Source organism: Pseudorasbora parva, chromosome 1 (genome assembly GCF_024679245.1).
Source record: "Pseudorasbora parva isolate DD20220531a chromosome 1, ASM2467924v1, whole genome shotgun sequence".
Lineage (NCBI taxonomy): Eukaryota > Metazoa > Chordata > Actinopteri > Cypriniformes > Gobionidae > Pseudorasbora > Pseudorasbora parva.
In genome coordinates this window covers 62,200,756-62,227,768 of record NC_090172.1, presented here as the reverse complement: position 1 = coordinate 62,227,768, position 27,013 = coordinate 62,200,756, and the positions used below count along the sequence as shown (strand labels likewise).

Sequence of the window (27,013 nt, the reverse complement as noted above, 5' to 3'; positions counted from 1 at the left end):
CAGGGTATGCAGTCTGTTAGTTCACCTCACCTGCCAAACTAAATCGTTCTTTCTTTTGTCACTTCACATTTAATCCCGTCTGTTCCCTGGAAAGATTAGTTCATCTCTCGAGTCATCGTTCGAGTTGTTCGTTCATCAAGTCCCAGTCCCATAGAAAAGGCTATTGCACCGAAACAGAAAAGATTATTTCACCTCTCGAGTCTTCGGGTACAAATCTCGTTCTCTTGTCACGTGACCACTTGCCAGCTGAGTCTCTTGCAACATATAAAACAACACAGTCATATTATTGACTGCATGTTGTAATATATTTATTATTATAAAATCATCAGAAAAATATGTGTAATAAACATGTATGTTATGCCTATCCATTCTGACCAACCTAATGTATCCAGTCTTCACAGGAAAATCAATTATTATACTAGCTAAAAAAACGGAAGAAAAATAATAATAACAAAAATATATACGCACTTGTTTTTAAGGAAGGTTGTGAATTAACTCATTTCTGTATCCAACACGGCTGTCATGTCACGTGACAAAAGAACGAGACTTGTACCCGAAGACTCGAGAGATGAACTAATCATTTCTGTTTCTGCATTCAGTCTATGGGACTTGAACAATCTTTTAAATGAACGTAAACATGAAAAATGTCACCGCCATCATTTTTGTCATATTCACAAGTTTCATGGCCCACGGAATACCAAAACATGCCAATATATCGAAAGAAAGAACAGATCCTCTGCTTTATTCTAGCATCATGCATTCGTTTTTAATCAACACTTGAATATGGGTAAGTTTAATGAAAAAACCAAAATCGCATTTTTGTAAAAGACTAACATTACATCAGATTCAGAATGATGATCAAAACACAGAGGAAGTAAATGTTAGATTGAGTCCAAAAACAACGTTTCAGTCCAACAGCTCGTCCTGGGTCGACATTTCATTCAATAACACAGCCGTTTAGATTTAGATGCTGTTGCTGATGATCGCATTATTTTTCATATGCATTGCTTATATGAGATCGCTCGTTTCTGTTTGTTCTTCGCCTTTGTTTTGATCAGGAGATTTTGTACTCATTCAGGAGATGTGTAATAGCGCCCCCTAGCGTAAAACAGGGAAATCTGGAAAATATTTGTCAGTGGCAGAGAAGTGTATCAGTCTAGGGTCCTTAAAAAAGACCTGATGAAAAAAAAATCCCTCGCTGTTCTTGACTGAATAACTTCAATAAGGGTTAATCTATATTTATACAGTGAAGACTATGCAGTGATGTTTGATTACTATTTCTGTAGCCTACCTGAAAATCTAGTTTAAACCCATGAACAACCTGAAAAAAACAGTTTTTCATGTTTGTTCTGTTGCTCATAATTCTATTTTTTTTTTCTTATTTCATTACAGACTGTCTTTAGCAATATTTAAAATATATATAATAATGAGTTAAAAAAAATATATATAAAAATATGAGTTAGGCTTTTTGGAGTCAATATTTATCAAGATTACGTGGATCAAAGACAACAAAAACTATAACTGCCTATTTTATTTAGTTTTATTTATTACATTTTTTCTTGTGGTGGGGCCAATAAAATTGTCAGGGTAAGTAAAAATTTTAAGCAAAAAAATCCTTAGCGTTCACACCTGCAATATCATAACCTCTGTTTCTTCAATTACAGAGAGACCTAAAGCTGTTCTGACTGTAAAGCCTGAACCATCACAGATATTCAGAGGAGAGACTGTCACTCTCACATGTGACGTACAGGGGGAAGGATGGACATACAGATGGCTGTGTGATGGTGAAGATCAGCGCTCTAATGAGAAAGAGTTCAAGATCACTGCAGATCACACACAGATGTACAGGTGTTACGGCTGTAGAGGATCAGGATCAGGATCAGTATATTCTTGCTCTCAGTTTAGTGATGAAGTGACTCTGACTGTGACGGGTGAGTGATCATCACTGACACCAGGATCTGCTCAAATGATGAACAATTAATAAACTGCAAATGAAAAAAAAAACTGTACTGGTAAATATGTAAATAACAGTCACATTTTTAAAGCTTGATCTATTTATTCTACAGCTTATTAAATATCTGTATGAATTATTAAGCATTTAGTTTAAATGAATATTAAACAAAAATTGTCTGCAATGGATTAAGAATATTAATTATATTATATAAATCAATTATAAATCAAATAAAATTGTTATATTAAGTAATTATCATTAAACCCAGTATATAGGGTGTGACGAGACACTAATCTCACGAGAACGAGACGAGATTTCTACATAGTTTTTTTTAAGAAATCCTCAATGAAATGCATGACGAGAAAAAAATGTTTGCAGGTGCATTTGAAATGTTTTAACTAATGAACTTGTAATGAATGTCATTTAATTTCTACTTTTTGAGTATTATCTCCAGTTTCCCACTGAAGCTAAGCAGGGCTGAGTCTGGTCAGTACCTGGATGGGAGACCAACTGGGAAAACCAGTTTACTGCTAGTAGAGGTGTTAGTGAGGCCAACAGGGGGCGCTCACCCTGTGGTCTGTGTGGGTCCTAACGCCCCAGTATAGCGATGGGGACACTATGCTGTCAAAGAGCACCGTCGTTTGGATGAGACGATAAACCAAGGTCCTGACTCTCTGTGGTCGTTAAAAATCCCAGATGTTCTGTGACAAAGAGTAGGGGTGTAACCCCGGCATCCTGGCCAAATTTACCCACTGGCCCCTGTCCATCATGGCCTCCTAATAATCCCCATATATGATTGTCTTAATCACTCTGTCTTCACTCCACCAATCAGCTGGTGTGTGGTGGGCGTTCTGACGCAATATGGCTGCCGTCGCATCAGGGACGTCGTTAGGCCTATTTTAGGGGGGCTGAAGCTACCCCAAAATGTTCCTAAGCCCCCCTAAATGATAATGAACAACAATTTGATTTATCAATAACGTATCCTCATTCATATGTAGACGCAACAAATTATATATATCCAAAAATAGCCAAAAAATCGGAAGTGGGACAGAAGTACAAGAGTCGTTGTGATGATGCACCGCACCATCTCGTTGCAACTGTGGCAGCTTTCAGAGCGTTAATTGCTGACCGGAGCGCTGCTGCAAGTGACGCCCGTTTCACACATACTCCGTCTGCCGTGCGTATGCGGTGCGTATTTTTTTCCGTACCCATGTTAACGGATTACAGCTTTTACACTGCATGTGGAGGCGGCCCGGGGAACTGTTCCAGGAGCGGCCCGTACAGAGCAGTGCGGCAATCGTTTCCGCACCGAGTCTACATTTTTTTTTGATGTGCTGGATGCACTGAATTAAAGTGACATTGTGCATTGTTTACAATAAAAAAAAAAAATGTATTGACGCGAAAATCTAGTAATTCTTTATGACCTGCTTAATTTCTTGAAAAAAAAAAAAAAAATTTATGAAATAAAAGACAAGCTTTGCCTTTCGTGTTTTAAAACTTGATGGCACTGTGTCGAATGTAAAGAGAGGGGGGGGGGGGGGTGCCACATAGATATCCATAATAAAGGCTAGATGTCTCGTGCGCACCGTTGGCAAATGGAGGTCACCGTCCGCAACTGGCGGCCATCTTGTCACAGGCAGCTCGCTCACTCGTAACAGTGTTTTAATGGTGCATGTACTTTTAAAAAGCCATAACTTGCTAAAATTTCAACGGATTTTCGAACTGTTTCGTTTGTTATAAACATCAGAGATGTAGTTATGACACTACATACTTATGAATAATTATAACCATGGACTTCAAATATGAAAGTAACATTGAACAGAACAGATAGGTGCAATGAATATACACACACAAGGTATTTATGTTAAATCAATATCTAGTCTACTAAAACTGTGCAAAAATATTATATATATATATATATATATATGTATGTATATATATATATATATATATATATATATATATATATATATATATATATATATATATATATATATATATATATATATATATATATATATATATATATGTATGTATATATATATATATATATATATATATACATACATACATACATACATACATACACACACACACACGCACGCACGCACGCACGCACGCACATTATTTATATATATATATATATATATATATATATATATATATATATATAATCTTGGACTGAATCGACCACCGTAGGAGTTAAAATCAAATCGGTATTGAGAGGAACTATGGGGAAAATATCACACAGTGGAGCTTTAAATACTGCATTTCAATTTATTAAAACAGATGTAATAAAAGCAAAAGCATAAAGGTCTGATTCTACATAGCATGGCTTAAACATTAATTAATCTTGCACTGTAAAAAAACAATTCAGGTCTCCAGTTGAACATTTTCTATACTGATCACATCTAAATATTTCAGTTGGCCAAACCGAATTTCTGTGACTTTATGCAATTTAATTCACAGAAATTCAATTGGACCAACAATTTTTTTGATGTGATCAGACACTAGAACATTTTCAATTGAAGACCTGATTTTTTTTTTTTTTTTTTTTTGCAGTGTGCAAATTTCCAAACACTCCTCCCACAACGCAATTTATTGGTCATTAAAGAAGAAACAAAATAGAGTAAATTGCACATTAGTTAATGAAGAATTGAGACAGAAACATAAACATTTGTTTTTATGAGAATTGTAAACATGCATATTCAAAGTCAGAGCATGACAAACTTTAAATATGCACTTTTAAAAAGTAGTAAAAAGTACTCATTTTTAAAAAAGTATACTTTTTGCACAAGAGCTTGTTGTGAAGCCCATGGCCACGTGATGAGCTGCTCCCACCTATGTTCATAACAAGTTTTTGCAGAGCTTCAGAGGTGTATTTCATTTTACTTGGGGTAGTCGTTATTGACACAACATAAACTAAAATCAGATACAGATAACTGTAAGCAGATGCACTGTACACACGGGACACACTGCAAGCGTGAGCATCTCGGCTGCGTGCATGGCGTGTCCGTTTTTTTTTCCGTCTCTTATGTTAACAGGTTAGAGCTTGCACACTGCCTGCCTGACACGTGGAAAACACGTGCATGCTAGAGATAGAAGAGACACCTATTTTTCACATGACACGCGAGCGTGTTGGAAGCGTTTCCAGGCAAAATAGAATAGGAAAAAAAGAAATTTGTTTGTATGTCATTTTGACATGAATACATATTAATAAATGACATTTTCATGTTTGAAAGTCTCTAATATAAATGCAGATATAGGCCTAATTGTAATAATAATAATTTTGAAATATTGCCCCTGTCAATACAGAACGAAATATTCTGTGGCCTATTTTGCCGTCATACCAAAGATATGTATGGTTAACAGGCCACTGCTGACGTGGTCTTTGCTGTATCAGGATATTTATGTGCTTCCCTGTACATCAATAGCAGCAGCAGCGCCGCGTCAGACACGCTTCTGATGTGCAAAGAACGCCAGGCAGCCGTCCGCAGCTGATGCAACAGAAACGCCGCGCTCAGGCCACGCTTGCAGCCTAAGATTACATCTGTTTGAATATATTAGAGAAAGCATTTTGCCCATTTTCTGTTATCCGGGAGTGACACGTGCTGACTCGCTGGCAAGATAGCGACGACCAGCTCGTCTCTACTTTACACTTCAGAACGGCTCATCGGAATCCTATGGGTGACGTCACGGATACTTCGTCCATATTTTTTTACAGTCTATGGTTGGACCACACGTGCAAAGATAGTGAACACTGTCATATCGCTTGCATTAACTTCACAGAAATATGAATATTTTCATCATCAGTACGTTTAAACATATAATACAACAAATAGCAATAAACACAACACGAATATCAATAATTACACTTTGGGCTGCTTCCAGCATGTATAATTAATTTAATGACACTGGAATATTGCATTTATATCACTGTATATGGTGGTGGTGGAATGGGGTAGCGGGGTTGGGGGAGGGGCAAAAAGGGGGGAAAAAGGGGGGGTCATCCCATCAGACCCATTTGAGTAAATCTTGCATACAACATGACACAGACAAAATTCTTTTTTCCACTCTTTTCTGTAATTTAGTGGAAGCAGCCCAAACTGCAGGTTCCTAGAGCACACAGGGCCTGAGTTACACACTTTCAAAAATGAATTTATGGGGAAAAAAATCAAAAAGCGCCTACTTTTTTGGGGCGTTGTAACAGCTTACACAACATGTACTTACATGTTTATCACTTTTAGCAGTGTTTTATGTAACTTCAAAGGGTTTTCTGTAAAATGACACCCAAAATTTTGAACCTAGACCACTGTATGTGTGAATGGAAAGCTTTTCAATTTGGGTAGGCCAAATCCAGGCGGAAATCCCAAAAAATGGCAATTAAGTGCTCGTGCACGCGAGTGACAATCATGCATTGTGGATTACCAAAGACGCGATCAGAGAGAGTCACCGACGCCCGTGAGATATTTGGCATGGTAAATATCTGTACCTGTCTGAGATTCAAACTCCTGCTGTGTGAAATGTGTTCTGACTGAAAATTACATCGGTGATGACGACAGCCAATGAGAGAGTGAGATACAAGGGGGAGGAGTTATAGACAATTCTATCAAACAGAAACAATGCCCAAACATTTGTACGTCCAGCCGCAGCAGCAGCACGTTACAAAATGATGCATTTACCTCAAACTCTCTTTGCAGAACACAGTCCTTGCTCCCTCTGTCTCCTCAACAATTTCCTCCTCTAGCCTATAATCTTTTTTCTTTTTCTTCACAAATCAGAACAGACAATTTGGAACAAACTTTGTGCACTTTTACACGCAAGTGATCTCGCAGTGTTTACTTGTCACATCACATGTGCGTTTAGTTGGGAAACATAGTTTGTGCACCAGAGAGAGTTGTTGGCTATTCTTCCCCTTGTACTGTCGCTGATCCATCGGTCAGTGTAAACACAACAGGGACTGAATGCTACCCCAGATAGTCATGCAGTGTGTAAAGAGCAGTGACTCGACAAGTTTGAAAATCTGCAAACTGAACTAGGCTTAACTCACACTTGTAGCACATCTTCTCAAGGTCACATGATTAGTGCTGTGCAAGACTCAAACAGCTTGATAGAGATGAGCTGATGGAGTTAAAGCAACCATTACGACCTGTATTAAATTGTTTTTATTTCTATAAATTGCATATGCATAAGAAATACGAATAAAAAAAAACAAAAACAAAAAACAAGGATAATTAAAACAGTTGTATAGATCCCAACAGAATAGATCCCTATTATAAGCAAAGATAGATGATGACTGAAGACTGGATATTAACTCAAGATCATTGTGAAATATTTACAGACAAACCCAGAGTAAGTGTGAAGCCCCAGAGTTCAGTGTTCACTGGAGACACAGTTACTCTGAGCTGTGACGCGAGACGCTCAACTGGACGGAGGATTATCTGGTACAAAGACTCCAAGATAATAAAAACTGGAGATGAAACGAGTTACACACTGAGAGATGTGAGAGTCTCTGATGGAGGAGAGTACTGGTGTGGTGAAGAAAACCTAACACAAGGTCATAGAGTCACGCTAACAGTAAGAGGTGAGAGCTGTTTTACAGGACAAACTGATTTAATAATAGATATATTACACAAATTAATGTCATCCATCAACACTATCTTGTACTGTCAGTTAAACATCAAATAAGGTCTTTGCTCTCTTCACAGAGAGACCCAAAGCTGTATTGCGTGTTCATCCTGATGGACGAGTGTTCAGAGGACAGACGGTCACTCTCACATGTGACATACAGGAGACAGACGTCACTCGCTGGACCTACACCTGGAATAAAGATAATTCAGAGATTCATGACAGTCAATCACAGAAATACAGAATCAGTTCTGTTAGTGAATCTCACACAGGTCATTACAGCTGTAGAGGAAGAGAGACGGGAGGATCACGACACACACACACCAGTGATGAAGTTACACTGACGCTCTCAGGTGAGTGTGAGAATCTCTCCTGATCATCATGAGGAAAAAATGTCAACAGAGAAGAAATAAGAAACAGTAACCAACATGTTCAAAATAAAACAAGCAGTGAGTAATTTAACCAAATGTCACAGAGAATAGATAGTGTGTATTAATGTTTAATAATCTAATGTACTATTTATTGGATATTATATTTAACAATAGTGGTAAGTACCTTCAACAAAAGCTTAAAAATTGCCCTAGCAACTGCTAAGCAATGCTGTAGCAACCACCCAGAATACCATAGCAACCACCAAGAACACCTTAGCAACTGCCTTGCAACAACCCAGAATATCTTAGCAAATGCCTAGCAACCACCCAGAACACCTTAACAACCACTCACATTTTCTTCAGGAAATGAACATTCTTTAGGAAACAGCCAAACAACCAAACCAACATAAAAGTTTGGCTTGTCAAGGAGTGTATGATAATGTCTGCAGCTTTGCTGGGGTCGTCGCATCTCTGTCTGTGTGGGAATGTATTTAGTCGAAATGTGTTGCTGGAAGTATCAAACAATAAAATTAGTCAGGATGTGGACAAGGACATCTAAAACATTATTTGATGATCAAAGAGCAAATATCTCCCCCCTTCCTTTCCTTTCCCTTCCCTCCTTCCTTCATCCTTCCTGATCGATTCGTCAAATGTGGTCAATTTGACCCGTAGTATGTAGGATAAATAGGTTAATATATTCATTCTGTCTGTCCAGGAGTGCTGACAACAAATGGTTGGTTTTCTTTATTCAAAGAACAAAGATCGCTCTTCCTTTCCTGACTCTGAAATGTCTAGAGATCACCAAATGTGGTCAGTTTGACGCATTAATCACAGATCAATAGTATCGGAAGTCTGGAAGGTGTCAACCAACTCTGAACATTACACAGAATCTTTCCTCTAGAGTTATTCTGTTGGGAAAGTGTGAAAAAAATATTTTACTTGTTGATTATGTTTGTTGTTAGCCTGACAAACCAGACCTATATCAAGATGTTTGGTCTGGAAACTCACCATTGACAGCTCAATCCGAGGGGCGGATAAACGGTTGTCTTTCAAACTCCCTCTGTACGCGATAGGATAGCGCTACACCAACCAGAGCAACGAAGGTGAAGCAGAGCTCGCTGACAGATTAAACATTCGCCGTATCCGGTCGGCTAAACTCCGAACACGTCTTCCCTTTTTAAGAATGACTTCAGTGCCGTTCTTTGTTCTTTTCTCAGAGAAAAGCTTAACTCCAAGTCTTCCAGAGTCGCGGTCAAAGCTGATTCGAAAGACCGCCGTTCGCCAGTTTCTGTGTGTACTAGAAGCACGCAAACGCAACTCGCCCGTCGTCATTATGGCCCCGCCCACTGACTCTATACACCATGTGATTGGCCCGACCAGAGTTTGTCGTTTACAGCTCAGAAGGGTATTGAGAGTTGCTAGACGACACTCGCGGGCAGATTAGTTTTGCTGCCGCTAGGGTGCGTCTAGATTTCTAGGCTAGTTTGATGTAATATTGGTATTCTTCCGTGAGTTACAAAAGTTACTATCATTAGACTTTATTAAACAAAAGCTATAATTTTTTTAATTACAACTAGGCTATGTTTATTTATTTATTTTAATGTTAAAATAATAATAAAAAATGTGTGTATATATATATATATATATGTTGGATTTTGTGTCTTTAGGGAGTGGTCTTTATAGTTAGATAATGGGGGGAATATCTTGCCACCCAGAGTTTTACGACATGTTTCTGGACCCTATCTCTCTGGCTCCTTTCAATCTGTTGGAAGTTGTTGTGATTGTGTTTCCTTTGATTGTTGGGAGGTGAAAGTCACACAAGCAAGTTTTAACTATGTTGACACCTCTGAAGGATCAGCAATGTTTGACATTCAGGGAATCCATATACGCCACACTCGCTATATCTATCAAAATAACATGCCTGGGCATGATCTATATGGAACACCTGTGTTTGTGTTGCCAACATATTAGTACTTGAACTATAGGTTAATGTTAGTGCTTAAGACAAAGAATCCAAAATATCCATCAAGCCAAAGAGTCCTCATTACCGACCCAGCCATTTTTTCTTCTCAACAATGTTGAAAACTTTTAGAACATCTGTGTTTCCAGATACAATGAAAGGATCTATGTTAGTGTGTGTGTGTATGTGTGTGTGTGTGTGTGTGTGTGTGTGTGTGTGTGTGTGTGTGTGTGTGTGTGTGTGTGTGTGTGTGTGTGTGTGTGTGTGTGTGTGTGTGTGTGTGTGTGTGTGTGTGTGTGTGTGTGTGTGTGTGTGTAGCATCATGTTTTACTGGTCTCTAGTCTAGTATTGTTTGTGTGATCCGCTGTTCAGTGAGTTTCATGATATTTCAAGTCAAGCTTTGTCCAGTCTTTTGTTCATTTTGTATCGTTCATGTTGTGATTCTTAATAAACTGCCATTGGGTTCTGCGAACTCTCCTACAGTGGACATTTATTACAGGGTGACATTCAACAGATTAAAAACAAAACAAAAACATAAACCAACAATTCAAAATAAACTAACAACACAAACTGCTAAAAGTGTCTCAAAAAAGAGTCAGCAGCTCAGATAAAAGCAACTAGTGTAATCTAATCATGCTGCAGTGCATGCTGGGTAATGTGCTGTAGAAATACAGTATGATGATGTTTGTTTAGAGTCATTTTTGTGCTTTCCAATACAATAAACTCACAGGTAAAGGTTTTTTTTATTTTATTTTTTTTACAGTACAATTACCCAGTGTAAATACTTGCACAAAAGCATCATTAAAGTACTGTAGATTTTACATTAAGACAAGAGAAGTCCTACTGTGAAATACTGATTATTAACCTGTAAACTATTAAACTGACATTTCACACAAACATATTTAACAGTGTATCTTCGTTTGTGCAGTGACATGAAGAGTTTAGGACAGATCGAGTCAGTTCACTTATGTTGGCTTCTTTGGGTGCTGCTGTATATCATAACCTCTGTTTCTTCAATTACAGAGAAACCTAAAGCTGTTCTGACTGTAAAGCCTGAACCATCACAGATATTCAGAGGAGAGACTGTCACTCTCACATGTGACGTACAGGGGGAAGGATGGACATACGGATGGACATGTGATGGTAAAGATCAGCGCTCTAATGAGAAAGAGTTCAAGATCACTGCAGATCACACACAGACGTGCAGGTGTTACGGCTGTAGAGGATCAGGATCAGGATCAGGATCAGGATCAGTCTGCTCTGACGCGAGTGATGAAGTGACTCTGACTGTGACGGGTGAGTGATCATCACTGACATCAGGATCTGCTCAAATGATGAACAATTAATAAACTGCAAATGAAAAGGAAAAAAAAAAACTACAAGTAATTATGTAAATAACAGAAGCTGCATGTTAGATAGTTACAGTAAGCCATGTCTCGCAGGATCTGTATCTTCATGTCTTCTTTATGAGAGCTCTTATATCAGAAGAACATAAAACAGCCACACAGTCACACATTAAAATAAGCTGAAGGGCGAAGTCAAATTAAGACAAATTTATTATAAATGATAGAAGTCAGAGAAGCAGAGATAGATGATGACTGAAGACTGGATATTAACTCAAGATCATCATGAAATATTTACAGACAAACCCAGAGTAAGTGTGAAGCCCCAGAGTTCAGTGTTCACTGGAGACACAGTTACTCTGAGCTGTGACGTGAGACGCTCAACTGGACGGAGGATTATCTGGTACAAAGACTCCAAGATAATAAAAACTGGAGATGAAACGAGTTACACACTGAGAGATGTGAGAGTCTCTGATGGAGGAGAGTACTGGTGTGGTGTAGAAAACCTAACACACGGTCATAGAGTCACGCTAACAGTAAGAGGTGAGAGCTGTTTTACAGGACAAACTGATTTAATAATAGAAATATTATACAAATTAATGTCATCCATCAACACTATCTTGTACTGTCAGTTAAACATCAAATAAGGTCTTTGCTCTCTTCACAGAGAGACCCAAAGCTGTATTGCGTGTTCATCCTGATGGACGAGTGTTCAGAGGACAGACGGTCACTCTCACATGTGACATACAGGAGACAGACGTCACTCGCTGGACCTACACCTGGAATAAAGATAATTCAGAGATTCATGACAGTCAATCACAGAAATACAGAATCAGTTCTGTTAGTGAATCTCACACAGGTCATTACAGCTGTAGAGGAAGAGAGACGGGAGGATCACGACACACACACACCAGTGATGAAGTTACACTGACGCTCTCAGGTGAGTGTGAGAATCTCTCCTGATCATCATGAGGAAAAAATGTCTACAGATAAGAAATAAGAAACATCCAACATGTTCAAAATAAAACAAGCAGTGGGTAATTCAACCAAATGTCACAGAGAATAGATAGTGTGTATTAATGTTTAATAATGTAATGTGTTATTTATTGGATATAATATTTAACAATAGTGGTAAGTATCTTCAACAAAAGCTTAAAAAATTGCACCAGCAACTGCTTAGCAATGCTGTAGCAACCACCCAGAATACCATAGCAACCACCAAGAACACCTTAGCAACTGCCGTGCAACAAACCAGAATATCTTAGCAAATGCCTAGCAACCACCCAGAACACCTTAACAACCACTCACATTTTCTTCAGGAAATGAACATTCTTTATAAGGAAACAGCCAAACAACCAAACCAACATAAAAGTTATAAAAGATTAATGAAATGTGCATTGTTTTTTTATAAACATGATGCTCAATTATATGTTTGTTTGTACCTATAATGTTGGTTTAAATAAGATTTTCACAATAAATAGGCAAGAATAAACAGGGGCCTGTACCATGATGGTAGCTGGACAAACTCAGGGTTAGTTTTGAGTTGACAAAACCAATCCAATCCGGTTTGTTGGTACCATGATGCTGATCAACAGCTTCCTCTGTCAGCTCAGGCTTTGATCTAGCCTGGGAAAACCCAGACAACTTCCGGCAAATTTAGATTTGCTCTGCAAGTAGTCTGGCAAAGAGCTCATTCAAACATATTTCCAATCCGTCGAAATCACGCCACCAATCAGACACGTCGGGGCTTTACACGATGACGACAGCGCAGAATCTATGGGGTTTTACACAACACAGAGACAACCTGTTACATACGTCCACAAGACTGAAAGTGCATATGAAGTGTACCATTTTGGACAGGGCCCATGTCTTGTGCTTCCCTCATGATCTGATTGGTTGTGTTTGGAAATGTGTCCCATGTTCTTATTGGTTGCTTGTCGTATATGTCATGTTTTGATTGGTTCATTGAGTTCTACTGTTTCTTGTTTTGTCATTAGTGTGTGTGTGTGTGTGTGTGTGTGTGTGTGTGTGTGTGTGTGTGTGTGTGTGTGTGTGTGTGTGTGTGTGTGTGTGTGTGTGTGTGTGTGTGTGTGTGTGTGTGTGTGTGTGTGTGTGTATAATCATATAGTCTCTAGTCTAGTATTGTTTGTGTAATCCGCTGTTCAGTGAGTTTCATGATATTTCAAGTCAAGCTTTGTCCAGTCTTTTGTTCATTTTGTATCGTTCATGTTGCGATTCTTAATAAACTGCCATTGGGTTCTGCGAACTCTCCTACAGTGGACATTTATTACACGGTGACATTCAACAGATTAAAAACAAAACAAAAACATAAACCAACAATACAAAATAAACTAACAACACAAACTGCTAAAAGCGTCTCAAAAAAGAGTTAGCAGCTCAGATAAAAGCAACAAGTGTAATCTAATCATGCTGCAGTGCATGCTGGGTAATGTGCTGTAGAAATACAGTATGATGATGTTTGTTTAGAGTCATTTTGTGCTTTCCAATACAATAAACTCACAGGTGAATTTTTTTTTTTTGTTTTTTTACAGTACAATTACCCAGTGTAAATACTTGCACAAAATCATCAGTAAAGTACTGTAGATTTTACATTAAGACAAGAGAAGTCCTACTGTGAAATACTGATTATTAACCTGTAAACTATTAAACTGACATTTCACACAAACATATTTAACAGTGTATCTTCGTTTGTGCAGTGACATGAAGAGTTTAGGACAGATCGAGTCAGTTCACTTATGTTGGCTTCTTTGGGTGCTGCTGTATATCATAACCTCTGTTTCTTCAATTACAGAGAAACCTAAAGCTGTTCTGACTGTAAAGCCTGAACCATCACAGATATTCAGAGGAGAGACTGTCACTCTCACATGTGACGTACAGGGGGAAGGATGGACATACAGATGGCAGTGTGATGGTAAAGATCAGAGCTCTAATGAGAAAGAGTTCAAGATCACTGCAGATCACACACAGATGTGCTGGTGTTACGGCTGTAGAGGATCAGGATCAGGATCAGGATCAGGATCAGTCTGCTCTGACGCGAGTGATGAAGTGACTCTGACTGTGACGGGTGAGTGATCATCACTGACATCAGGATCTGCTCAGATGAGGAACAATTAATAAACTGCAAATTAAAAGAAAAAAAACTACTAGTAAATATGTAAATAACAGAAGCTGCATGTTAGATAGTTACAGTAAGCCATGTCTCACAGGATCTGTATCTTCATGTCTTCTTTATGAGAGCTCTTATATCAGAAGAACATAAAACAGCCACACAGTTACACATTAAAATAAGCTGAAGGGTGAAGTCAAATTAAGACAAATTTATTATAAATGATAGAAGTCAGAGAAGCAGAGATAGATGATGACTGAAGACCGGATATTAACTCAAGATCATCGTGAAATATTTACAGACAAACCCAGAGTAAGTGTGAAGCCCCAGAGTTCAGTGTTCACTGGAGACACAGTTACTCTGAGCTGTGACGTGAGACGCTCAACTGGACGGAGGATTATCTGGTACAAAGACTCCAAGATAATAAAAACTGGAGATGAAACGAGTTACACACTGAGAGATGTGAGAGTCTCTGATGGAGGAGAGTACTGGTGTGGTGTAGAAAACCTAACACAAGGTCATAGAGTCACGCTGACAGTAAGAGGTGAGAGCTGTTTTACAGGACAAACTGATTTAATAATAGAAATATTATACAAATTAATGTCATCCATCAACACTATCTTGTACTGTCAGTTAAACATCAAATAAGGTCTTTGCTCTCTTCACAGAGAGACCCAAAGCTGTATTGCGTGTTCATCCTGATGGACGAGTGTTCAGAGGACAGACGGTCACTCTCACATGTGACATACAGGAGACAGACGTCACTCGCTGGACCTACACCTGGAATAAAGATAATTCAGAGATTCATGACAGTCAATCACAGAAATACAGAATCAGTTCTGTTAGTGAATCTCACACAGGTCATTACAGCTGTAGAGGAAGAGAGACGGGAGGATCACGACACACACACACCAGTGATGAAGTTACACTGACGCTCTCAGGTGAGTGTGAGAATCTCTCCTGATCATCATGAGGAAAAAATGTCTACAGAGAAGAAATAAGAAACAGTAACCAACATGTTTAAAATAAAACAAGCAGTGAGTAATTTAACCAAATGTCACAGAGAATAGATAGTGTGTATTAATGTTTAATAATGTAATGTGTTATTTATTGGATATAATATTTAACAATAGTGGTAAGTACCTTCAACAAAAGCTTAAAAAATTGCACCAGCAACTGCTTAGCAATGCTGTAGCAACCACCCAGAATACCATAGCAACCACCAAGAACACCTTAGCAACTGCCTTGCAACAAACCAGAATATCTTAGCAAATGCCTAGCAACCACCCAGAACACCTTAACAACCACTCACATTTTCTTCAGGAAATGAACATTCTTTATAAGGAAACAGCCAAACAACCAAACCAACATAAAAGTTATAAAAGATTAATGAAATGTACATTGTTTTTTTAAAACATGATGCCCAATTATTTGTTTGTTTGTACCTATAATGTTGGTTTAAATAAGATTTTCACAATAAATAGGCAAGAATAAACAGGGGCCTGTACCATGATGGTAGCTGGACAAACTCAGGGTTAGTTTTGAGTTGACAAAACCAATCCAATCCGGTTTGTTGGTACACTGTAAAAAGATAACTGTGAAAAATACAGCAACTTGCTGGCAGCAATTACCTTGTAAGTTGCTGTATTTCATTTCACAGTATTCTTACTGTAAATATAATCGCAGTAACTTTTTAATTACTGCAAAAAAATGTACAGTAATAATCACAATACTGTATTTTATAATTATACTGTAATCAGGATTACTGCATTAATTTTGTGTACTGTAAAAAAAAAACAGTCACAAATGCCATTTATTTTCTCACTTTTAATTTCAAAAATTCATAAAAAAAAATAGTATAGCATAATTTGTTCAATGTTACAATTTATCTGTACATTTTTTATTTCATCACTTTTCTGAACATACAAAAAAACACTTTTCTGAACAAACAAAATCAATATTTATTAAAATGTTTGGATAAAATTACAAATGTATAAAAATGTAATTATTTAAAAACAGCAGGATTTCAAATCTATATATTTTCTGAACATATACATTTTTTTCAATAAGTTAACATTTCTCTGTGAACAATTTATTTCATTTCAGCACTTTTTTGAGCAAACAAAACAATCAATATGTATTCAAATGTTTGGGTAAAATTACAAATCTATAAAAATTAAATGATTTAAAGGGATTGACTTCCCATTGACTTCCTTAGTAGAAAAAAAATACTAAGGAAGTCAATGGGACCCATCAACTGTCTGGTTACCGACATTCTTCAAAATATCTTTCTTTGTGTTCAGCAAAAGAAAGAAATTCATACAGGTTGAGGGTGAGTAAATGATGACACAATTAAAATTTTTGGGTGAACTATCCCTTTAAAAACAGAAGGATTTCAAACCTGAATATTGTTTTTCTCCAATAATGTTTTTTTTCCATAACTATTATTCTTTTAAAACTTGACCTGGACTTCCTGGGCCTGAGTCTTCTGCCCTGTAGAAGAAGAAATGCATTATTAATGTAAAAGTTTAAAAGTAAGACAGATGGGTTGATGACATATCGAGTCAGTTCACTTATGTACATACACATAAAGTTTTAAATAAATATTAGTATTTTTTATATGCTTTGTTGGTGGTTTGTGGAGTAGCATCCCCCGGGGCTGCTATTTTTTTATAGCTTTACAAAAGATGTAAAATGTGAATGTATTTTCGTTAACACAAACTGTAACATCTGTAAAAATAACAACCTGTTTTTAAAAGATAAAATGTAAATATTATGGAGTTGCAACTCGACTCTTATTAGACAGAATTAGTTTCTGTCATTTGCCATTACTTTAATATTTAATAACTGTCTACATGAATATTATAAAATTGTACATGAATATCCCACATTTCTGCCACAATACCATGTTTGCAGTTAGTGATACAACAGTGAAATTTATGTTTGTGAGTTCTGAATGGAAAAGTATTCTAACTGGCTGGTGTTGTCACACAATGTTCCTCCTGTTTTTCATGTCAGTGTTGTTGAATCACCTTGTGTTGACGCTGTAAAACTGCCTGATTTGAAAATGATGCTTGGCAGGCCTAAAGGGATAGTTCACTTTAAAATGAAAATGCTATTATCACATACTCAACCTCAAGTTGTTTCAAATCTGTATGAATTTCTTTCTCCTGCTGAACACAAAAGAGGATATTTTGAAGAATGTCGGTAACCAAACAGTTAACTGGAGCCAGTGACTTCCATAGTTTTTTTTTTTTTACTATTATGGAAGTCACTGGCTCCAGTTAACTGTTTGGTTACCAACATTCTTCAAAATATCCTCTTTTGTGTTCAGCAGAAGAAAGAAATTCATACAGGTTTGAAACAACTTGAGAATAAATTTTAAAGTGAACTATCCCTTTAATAGACAAGTTGCTGGCCACCCCTGACTTTCAATCACCATTTAAAGGTATTCAAGGTAACAATGAAAAGTCTCACCTGGAATTAGTTGTTCTGCCAGTCATACTCGATGAAGTCCCTGATGACCACCTTCCCAGTTTGTCTGCTAATCTGGACCTTTGAATTGCACTCGCTGTGCTCTGGGTTAATTCTGACGAAGAATCTGAAAATAAAAACATTAGGCTATGCATTACCCTATCCAAGAAAAAAATACCTATTTTTTTTCTATTGGATCAGTAACAACTAGAGATTTTTGGAATGTAAGTGCAAGATGCTTTATATGTGAAGTAACCCTTAATATTGGCATCTATTGTGTATGTTGAGTGCTTGGATCTTACCGAGCATGATGAGTCTGGGAGTGTTTGGCAGGAAATCTGAGCCTCAGCGTTTGCTTAGGTGGAAGTTTCTTGTAACACAAAATAAAACGAAAACACAGTTTTAGAAATCACAAGTTCAATATTCATAAGAGAAAGGGTGTGGCAATACTGTAAAAAATTACAATTTCAAATAATTTTTATTTAAAGCTAACGTAGCTACTATTTAATAAAATAAAAGACGTTATAAATGTAATTTCGCCAGATAAGACAAATATTAATACAATATATGCTCCCAAAAGTCGGGAATGGCACTCTATTAACAATCTAACTTATAGTTTCTGCAGCTTGAAGGCAATGAAGTTCAGAAAAATCATGAAATTATTAAGAATATGTTAAGTAACGTAGCTTAACAGATGTTACCTCTGTCAGGGTATTTACATGGAAAGATGTCATTCACTATCCAGTCCACTAGGGGGACTCGGGGAGTTCTGTACGAGAGAGATATACAGACGCAGAGTAAGAGTGTGTTCCTGATAAAACGTGTGTTCCATGGCTCTTCAATAAACATCCGAAATACGATTAATGCCTCCTTGCAAATGCATACTAGACATGGTGTCAGAAGTATAAAGAAAAGAGAAGAGCAAGATGTCAAAATTTAGTCCGCCAGAAAGTTTTAACTTTGATCGTCCAACAGAATGGCCAACCTGGCGGCAGAGATTTGCACGCTACAGGACTGCTACAAAGCTGAGTAAGGAAGAAAAAGAGGTACAGATCAGCACTTTAATATACGCTATGGGCATCGAAGCTGAGAACGTGTTAAAATCGTTTACTTTTACGGCAGAGGAAGATGCAGGGGATTACGAGACAGTTCTGGGAAAATTCGATGTGTATTTTTTGCCGAAAAAGAACGTGATACATGAGCGGGCATGTTTCCATCAGAGAGTGCAAAGGCACGGAGAAAAGGCGGAGTGCTACATCAGAGCCCTTTACGAACTCAGCGAGAACTGCGAATTCGGCGCGAGTCGAAACGAGCATATAAGAGATAGACTTGTAGTCGGAATTCGGGATAAAGAGCTCTCAAGGAGAATGCAGCTGATGGCAGCACTTACGCTGGAAACGGCGGTGCAAATGACGCGGCAGGCCGAGGACGTCGCGCAGCAGATAAGCCAGCAGGAGGGTCAGTCAACGGGCAGTGCGCAAGAGGTAGCAACCAGACGTTTTTCAAGAGTAGCAGAAAGGCCCTGGACAAAAGAGAAACACAAAAGAGGCGGTGAGAAAAGAAGAGAAGACACAGAGAACGAATGTGGCAGGTGTGGTAGAACAGGACACAAAGATATCAGAAAATGCCCAGCAGCAGATACTGAATGCAAGAAATGTAAAAGAAAAGGACACTGGGCGAGAATGTGCAAATCAAAAACGGTGAGACAAGTGACTGCGAAAGAAGTGAGTGAAGAGAGCTTTTATCTGGGCGCAGTGAGTAACAAAAATGTGTCAGAAGAAGCTAAATGGACTGTGGTGCTTAAGATAGGTGAAACTCCAGTTAGTCTTAAGATTGATACAGGAGCTGACGTAACCATAATAAACACTGCAACATATGAAAAGCTTCACCCAAGAGCTCAGCTTGTTCATTCAAACATACTACTAGACAGCCCAGGAGGATCACTAAAGTGCATCGGACAGTTCACTGCAGAAGTGGAGCATAAAGGTAAAAAGCATGCCATCACAATGTATGTGGTAGCAGGGAGAACTGTTAATAACCTTCTAAGCCGACAGACAGCTGAGGAGATGGGGCTAGTCAAAAGAGTAGAGCAGATAAGCGCAGTATTTGAGGCAGGGGGCACAATGAAAACAGAGCCGGTAAAAATACATCTGAAAGAAGGTGCTGTGCCATACGCGGTACATACTGCGCGAAGGGTACCGTTACCGCTACTGCCTAAAGTTAAAGCAGAACTGCAGAGAATGGAGGAACAAGGTGTTGTGGAAAGAGTCACACAGCCTACAGATTGGTGTGCACCCATGGTACCAGTCACAAAGCCTAATGGTGCCATCAGAATTTGCGTCGGGCTAAATAAGCTGAAGGACAACATAAAAAGAGAGAGATACATGCTTCCCACGACAGATGAGATACTAGCCAAATTAGCTGGAGCAAAAGTTTTTACATCATTGGATGCAGCGTCAGGATTCTGGCAGATTCCGTTGTGTGATGAGAGTAGTTTGCTGACGACATTCATCACTCCAGTGGGGCGTTATTGTTTTAAGAGACTCCCATTTGGAATCAGCATAGCTCCAGAGATTTTCCAAAGAAAAATGAACGAGCTTCTAGCAGATATGGAAGGAGTCGCTGTATACATGGATGACGTGATTGTGTACGGGAAGGACAGGGCAGAACACGACATTCACTTGAAAAGAGTACTAGAAAAGATGGAAACTGTGGGACTCAAACTGAATAAAGACAAGTGTGTATTCAGGAAAGCAGAGCTGAGTTTCCTGGGACATGTCGTGGATGCACAAGGTGTCAAAGCAGACCCGGAGAAGGTGCGTGCAATAAGCGATTTGCAAGAACCGGAAAATTTAAATGAGTTGAGGAGGGCGTTAGGCCTCATAAACTACATGAGCAAATACATCCCAGACTTGGCAACGAAGGGAGGTCCGTTGTATGAGATGCTCAGAAAAGGACGTGCGTGGACATGGGATCAACCTCAGAAAAGTGCATTCGGCTTACTTAAAAGAGCGCTTACGAAAGCTCCAGTCCTGGCACACTATGATCCTGGAAAGGAAACGGAAGTATCAGCGGATGCAAGCAGTTACGGTATCGGTGGCGTTCTACTGCAAAAGCATGACAACAGCTGGAAACCGGTTGCGTACTGTTCTAGAAGGCTGACAGATTCTGAAACAAGATACGCCCAGATAGAGAAGGAATGCCTTGCAGGCGTATGGGCGTGTGAAAGGTTCCAGAAATACTTGGTGGGTATGGACTCATTTAAGTTGATCACTGATCACAAGCCGTTAATACCGCTGATCAATAGTAAAGACTTGGACACTGTGCCAGTGCGATGTCAGAGACTCTTGATGAGACTTATGCGGTTTAATGCAAAAGCGGAGTATGCACCAGGCAAAAGCTTGGTTGTTGCGGACGCATTGTCACGTAGTCCATTGAACACTACAGAAGACTTTATGGCAGCAGAGGTGAGTTGTCACGTAAACGCAATCATCGGATGTCTGCCAGTGTCACAGAGTAAATTGACAGAAATAAAAACAGAGACACAAAAGGATGAGCAGCTACGAACTGTAGAGAGATTAGTAACAGAAGGATGGCCAGAATATGCTAAAAGCGTTCCTAACAGTGTACAGAGCTTTTACAAATGGAAAGACTCTTTGTCAGTGAGTGAGGGACTGATTGTGCTGGGGAAATCGCATTGTAATCCCAAAAGTGATGAGACCTGAGGTGCTTAGCAGAATTCATGACGGACACCAAGGGTTGTCAAAATGCAGAGCACGGGCTCAAGACACAGTGTGGTGGCCGGGAGTTTCTGAGGATATTAGACAAAAGATAGAAACATGCAAGTTTTGCATAGAAAACAAACGTGCCCAGCGCAAGGAACCTCTACAGTCAACACCACTGCCAGAAAGACCGTGGCAGCGAATAGCCATAGACTTGTGTATGCATAAAGGAAAACAATATCTGGTAGTATCTGACTATTATTCGCGCTACTTAGAAATTCTTCTGCTACACACCACTACAACAGAGCATGTCATTCAAAGGCTTAAAGCGTTGTTTGCAAGATTCGGCATACCAGAACAAATTGTTAGCGACAATGGACCGCAGTTCGCCAGTGAAGCTTGGAGAAGCTTCTGTGGTATGTACGATATTCAGCACATTACATCCAGCCCGTACAATCCACAGGGGAACGGACATGCTGAACGGGCAGTTCAGATGGCGAAACGCATTCTGAAACAGGATGACCCGTTAGTAGCGCTCATGTGTTTTCGAGCAACCCCTACCTCCTCTACAGGGGTCAGTCCGGCGGAATTGCTCATGGGAAGGAAAATTCGTACTACCCTACCTACCCTACCGAAAAACCTGAAACCAAAGTGGCCAAACAAAGCAAGTGTAAAAGAGACAGATAAAGCAGCGAAAGACAAGCAAGCGTACTACTTTAACAGACGACATGGCGTGAAGGACTTGCCAGTTCTCAGACCAGGGGACTCAGTCTTGTTAAAGCTGGATGATGAATCACGATGGAAAGGACCTGTTACAGTAATGAATGAAAGCAGTACTCCAAGATCTTACGAGGTCTTCAGTGAAAAGGAGGGAGAGAAAAGGAGAAATCGCAGGCATCTTCAGCTGCTGCCAGATGGAGTTTCTGGAAGCACTTTAAAAAATGAGCAGAATTCAGAGCAGTCACCATTAAAAGTGCAACTTCATGGGGACTCTGATTTACCTGAAGGGACGGTTGCTAGGAAATCTAACATCACTAGGTCAGGCAGAGTAAGCAAACCTGTTGAGAAACTGGACTTATAATAGAGATAAAGTTATAATTTGCTGTCAATAACAAACATCTTTATTAAGTTAAGTGACCAGGCTTGGTTATAACTGAATAGTAAGGAATATCCTGAAATGTGAATGTGAGGAATTCAGAAATGTTGTTTTAGGACAGCATTGCAAAGAGAAATGTTATGTTAATTTAAAGAAAGCCTGTTCTGGTGAGTTCTAGAGGGTTAAATACATTGCCTTTGTTTTGGAGAGAAGTAATAGAAATTTATGTTATAATCTGAACGAAAATAATGTAAACCTAAGCTGTTTAAAGTGTTTGACTTAAAGGGGGAGGTGTCAGGGTATTTACATGGAAAGATGTCATTCACTATCCAGTCCACTAGGGGGACTCGGGGAGTTCTGTACGAGAGAGATATACAGACGCAGAGTAAGAGTGTGTTCCTGATAAAACCAAGGGGGTAATCTAGCCCTCGGAAATCGTTCCACCCCTAGGGGCTGCCATTGCTAACCAAGCCATCACCTGCTGTTAGCATCCCATTGACTCCCATTCATTTTTGAGTCACTTTGACAGTGAATAACTTTACATCTGAGACGTTTAAAGACTCCATTTGTCCATTGTTTATTTCTAAAGAAACACGACAATGTATAAAAGGCTCCATTACCTTGTATCTTACACTATCGCCCCGCAGAAGCTGTTTTTGTAAAAATAGGCTAACGATTGCGTCATAACCAACGCGACCCTGTCGCACAGTTGAGAAATTACCGTATAGACCTGAGGAGACGCTCGCAGGCAATCTTTTATTGTCTATGAGACAATCGGGGGGACGTGGAGACATGTCCTGGAGACTAGTCTGATAAAGTCAAGGGGGAAGAATGGGGAGAAGCCCATAGTGAGCCAAAAGCAACGGGAGAAAATATTTGAAACAACGTGATTCAGCTTTCACTTTCCACATCTACTAGAAGACTCACAGCTGTCAGACAGGAGGCTCACGTCACATCTACGTCCTCAAGCTCAGTCTGAGCCTGCGCAGTTCGCTCAGCCATCAGGAAGTGAGTGCCCCTAGGTTGACTTCATTCTTTCGCCGTAGACGTCAATGGGAACGCTCTGTCCATTTCTTTTACTGTCTATGGATAAAACATGTGTGTTCCATGGCTCTTCAATAAACATCAGAAATACGATTAATGCCTCCTTGCAAATGCATACTAGACAACCTCTAGCTGCGTTTTCTCAGCCCGCTTAACTTCAATGTCTGATTCCTCAGGCGGCAACAGCAAGCAAGAGAAAAGAAACGAGAGATTATTAAACGGCTACCGCGCCAATAAATACAAAAAATTACACCATTTTAAATTAATGTAATTTCCCAATGCTAACGTTAGTCTTTAATCAAATTAAAGACGTTAAAAATGTAATGTTGCCGGATAAGACAAATCTTAATACAGTACAGCCCATGCATGCTCCCACAAGTTTGAATAGCATTTTACCAATCTAGTTTCTGGGGGTTTCCATTCAGAAAAATCATGATTAATCACTATGAAAAATATGTTAAGTTAGGCCTAACGTACATACCTCAGCTGCGTTTGCTTTCAGCTCGAGACCGTCGAGAGTCTGCAGGCTTTGGCTCACTGCCTCACGCGCATGTGGTGACAGGAAAAAAAGCGATCACATTATGTGACGGATCAGCACCAAAAGAGATCACATCCACAATTTAATTTTTATTTAACAATACTATCCTTCTATAAATTAATGACGTTATCAAATGTTGCCAGACTAGAAAATATATCGAAATCATGCAGAAATATTTGTGGAAATAAAATTATAAAATGCACACACAGCATGAGACGAGTTTACTAGAAAGTGTGCCGCTCATTACTCTTTTCTCTCTCAGTGCACTCTTAAAGTTGAACAAACAGTTGACTTTACAAGAGTAAACTTTGGAAATACATTATGTTACCTTTCTGAAGTAAAAATTCGGATGAAAGTGGGGAATCTCGTAGCTTTCCTTGGCTGAAAAAAAAAATATTCTAGAAAATGCTGTATTGTGATTCACAGGAGAGAAAAAAAATACTGTAGAATTTACTCGCCATTGAAAAAAGACCATGATGCTTTGCAGATCTACAGCAACAAGCTGTATACAGGTTCTACAGTAAGTATGTAAAAACTGCTGTTCACTCTATCATCTCTTTTGGTTCGGAGGATTTGAACGGCTACAGGATGTCCTGTTAGAACATGACGTCTCACACCAGTCTGGACTTCAAGATGCTTTATTGAACAAATGTTGGTGTATGTGTGTGTGTGTGTGTGGTTAATTAGCTGCACGCACGCACGCACGCACAATCCACACAGCCGTTGTTAATGACACTTCTGACTAACTTTAAATGTTCATAAACTATATACCAGCCCATCTCTGTTTCCTCACTCATTGCTTTCTTGTTGACAACTCCGTGGAAAGTTTTGGAGCGGTCCAAATCACGGACAGAGGTGGGGGAGTTTGGAAGAGTCCATTTGTGAAGGGTGGCCTTTTTTTACAAAGTATTTTCTCATTTTACAGTAATAATGCTGTGAAAACTACAGATATTGGTTACAGTGTACCATGATGCTGATCAACAGCTTCCTCTGTCAGCTCAGGCTTTGATCTAGCCTGGGAAAACCCAGACAACTTCCGGCAAATTTAGATTTGCTCTGCAAGTAGTCTGGCAAAGAGCTCATTCAAACATATTTCCAATCCGTCGAAATCACGCCACCAATCAGACACATCGGGGCTTTACACGATAACGACAGCGCAGAATCTATGGGGTTTTACACAACACAGAGACAACCCGTTACATACGTCCACAAGACTGAAAGTGCATATGAAGTGTACCATTTTGGACAGCGCCCATGTCTTGTGCTTCCCTCATGATCTGATTGGTTGTGTTTGGAAATGTGTCCCATGTTCTTATTGGTTGCTTGTCGTATATGTCATGTTTTGATTGGTTCATTGAGTTCAACTGTTTCTTGTTTTGTCATTTGTGTGTGTGTGTGTGTGTGTGTGTGTGTGTGTGTGTGTGTGTGTGTGTGTGTGTGTGTGTGTGTGTGTGTGTGTGTGTGTGTGTGTGTGTGTGTGTGTGTGTGTGTGTATAATCATATAGTCTCTAGTCTAGTATTGTTTGTGTAATCCGCTGTTCAGTGAGTTTCATGATATTTCAAGTCAAGCTTTGTCCAGTCTTTTGTTCATTTTGTATCGTTCATGTTGCGATTCTTAATAAACTGCCATTGGCTTCTGCAAACTCTCCTACAGTGGACATTTATTACACGGTGACATTCAACAGATTAAAAACAAAACAAAAACATAAACCAACAATACAAAATAAACTAACAACACAAACTGCTAAAAGTGTCTCAAAAAAGAGTTAGCAGCTCAGATAAAAGCAACAAGTGTAATCTAATCATGCTGCAGTGCATGCTGGGTAATGTGCTGTAGAAATACAGTATGATGATGTTTGTTTAGAGTCATTTTGTGCTTTCCAATGCTGGAAACTCACAGGTGATTTTTTTTTTTTTTTTTTTTTTTTTTTTACAGTACAATTACCCAGTGTAAATACTTGCACAAAATCATCAGTAAAGTAAAGTAGATTTTACATTAAGACAAGAGAAGTCCTACTGTGAAATACTGATTATTAACCTGTAAACTATTAAACTGACATTTCACACAAACATATTTAACAGTGTATCTTCGTTTGTGCAGTGACATGAAGAGTTTAGGACAGATGGAGTCAGTTCACTTATGTTGGCTTCTTTGGGTGCTGCTGTATATCATAACCTCTGTTTCTTCAATTACAGAGAAACCTAAAGCTGTTCTGACTGTAAAGCCTGAACCATCACAGATATTCAGAGGAGAGACTGTCACTCTCACATGTGACGTACAGGGGGAAGGATGGACATACGGATGGCAGTGTGATGGTAAAGATCAGCGCTCTAATGAGAAAGAGTTCAAGATCACTGCAGATCACACACAGATGTGCAGGTGTACCGGCTGTAGAGGATCAGGATCAGGATCAGGATCAGGATCAGTCTGCTCTGACTCGAGTGATGGAGTGACTCTGATTGTGACGGGTGAGTGATCATCACTGACATCAGGATCTGCTCAGATGAGGAACAATTAATAAACTGCAAATGAAAAGGGAAAAAAAAACTACTAGTAATTATGTAAATAACAGATGCTGCATGTTAGATAGTTACAGTAAGCCATGTCTCACAGGATCTGTATCTTCATGTCTTCTTTATGAGAGCTCTTATATCAGAAGAACATAAAACAGCCACACAGTTACACATTAAAATAAGCTAAAGGGTGAAGTCAAATTTAGACAAATTTATTATAAATGATAGAAGTCAGAGAAGCAGAG

General features: G+C 38.9%; 1 protein-coding gene and 1 long non-coding RNA gene across 2 annotated transcripts in view; one reads left to right on the top strand and one right to left on the bottom strand.

Moving 5' to 3' along the window:
* The window catches only part of LOC137071174 (Fc receptor-like protein 5), a 250,913-nt gene extending 224,182 nt beyond the window's left edge, over positions 1–26,731 (top strand). Inside the window, exons 15-20 of the mRNA XM_067438964.1 lie at positions 1,665–1,931; positions 7,660–7,938; positions 11,554–11,796; positions 11,921–12,193; positions 14,066–14,338; positions 26,451–26,731. Coding sequence (XP_067295065.1) covers positions 1,665–1,931; positions 7,660–7,938; positions 11,554–11,796; positions 11,921–12,193; positions 14,066–14,338; positions 26,451–26,731 — 1,616 coding nt within the window. The remainder of the gene's footprint in view (positions 1–1,664; positions 1,932–7,659; positions 7,939–11,553; positions 11,797–11,920; positions 12,194–14,065; positions 14,339–26,450) is intronic.
* LOC137080188 (uncharacterized) lies at positions 16,329–24,188 on the bottom strand. The gene is made up of 4 exons (XR_010906062.1): positions 23,843–24,188; positions 18,157–18,224; positions 17,858–17,981; positions 16,329–16,873 (listed from the first exon to the last, which is right to left on the bottom strand). It is a non-coding gene; the product is annotated as an uncharacterized lncRNA (long non-coding RNA).
* Positions 26,732–27,013: the final 282 nt, after the last annotated feature.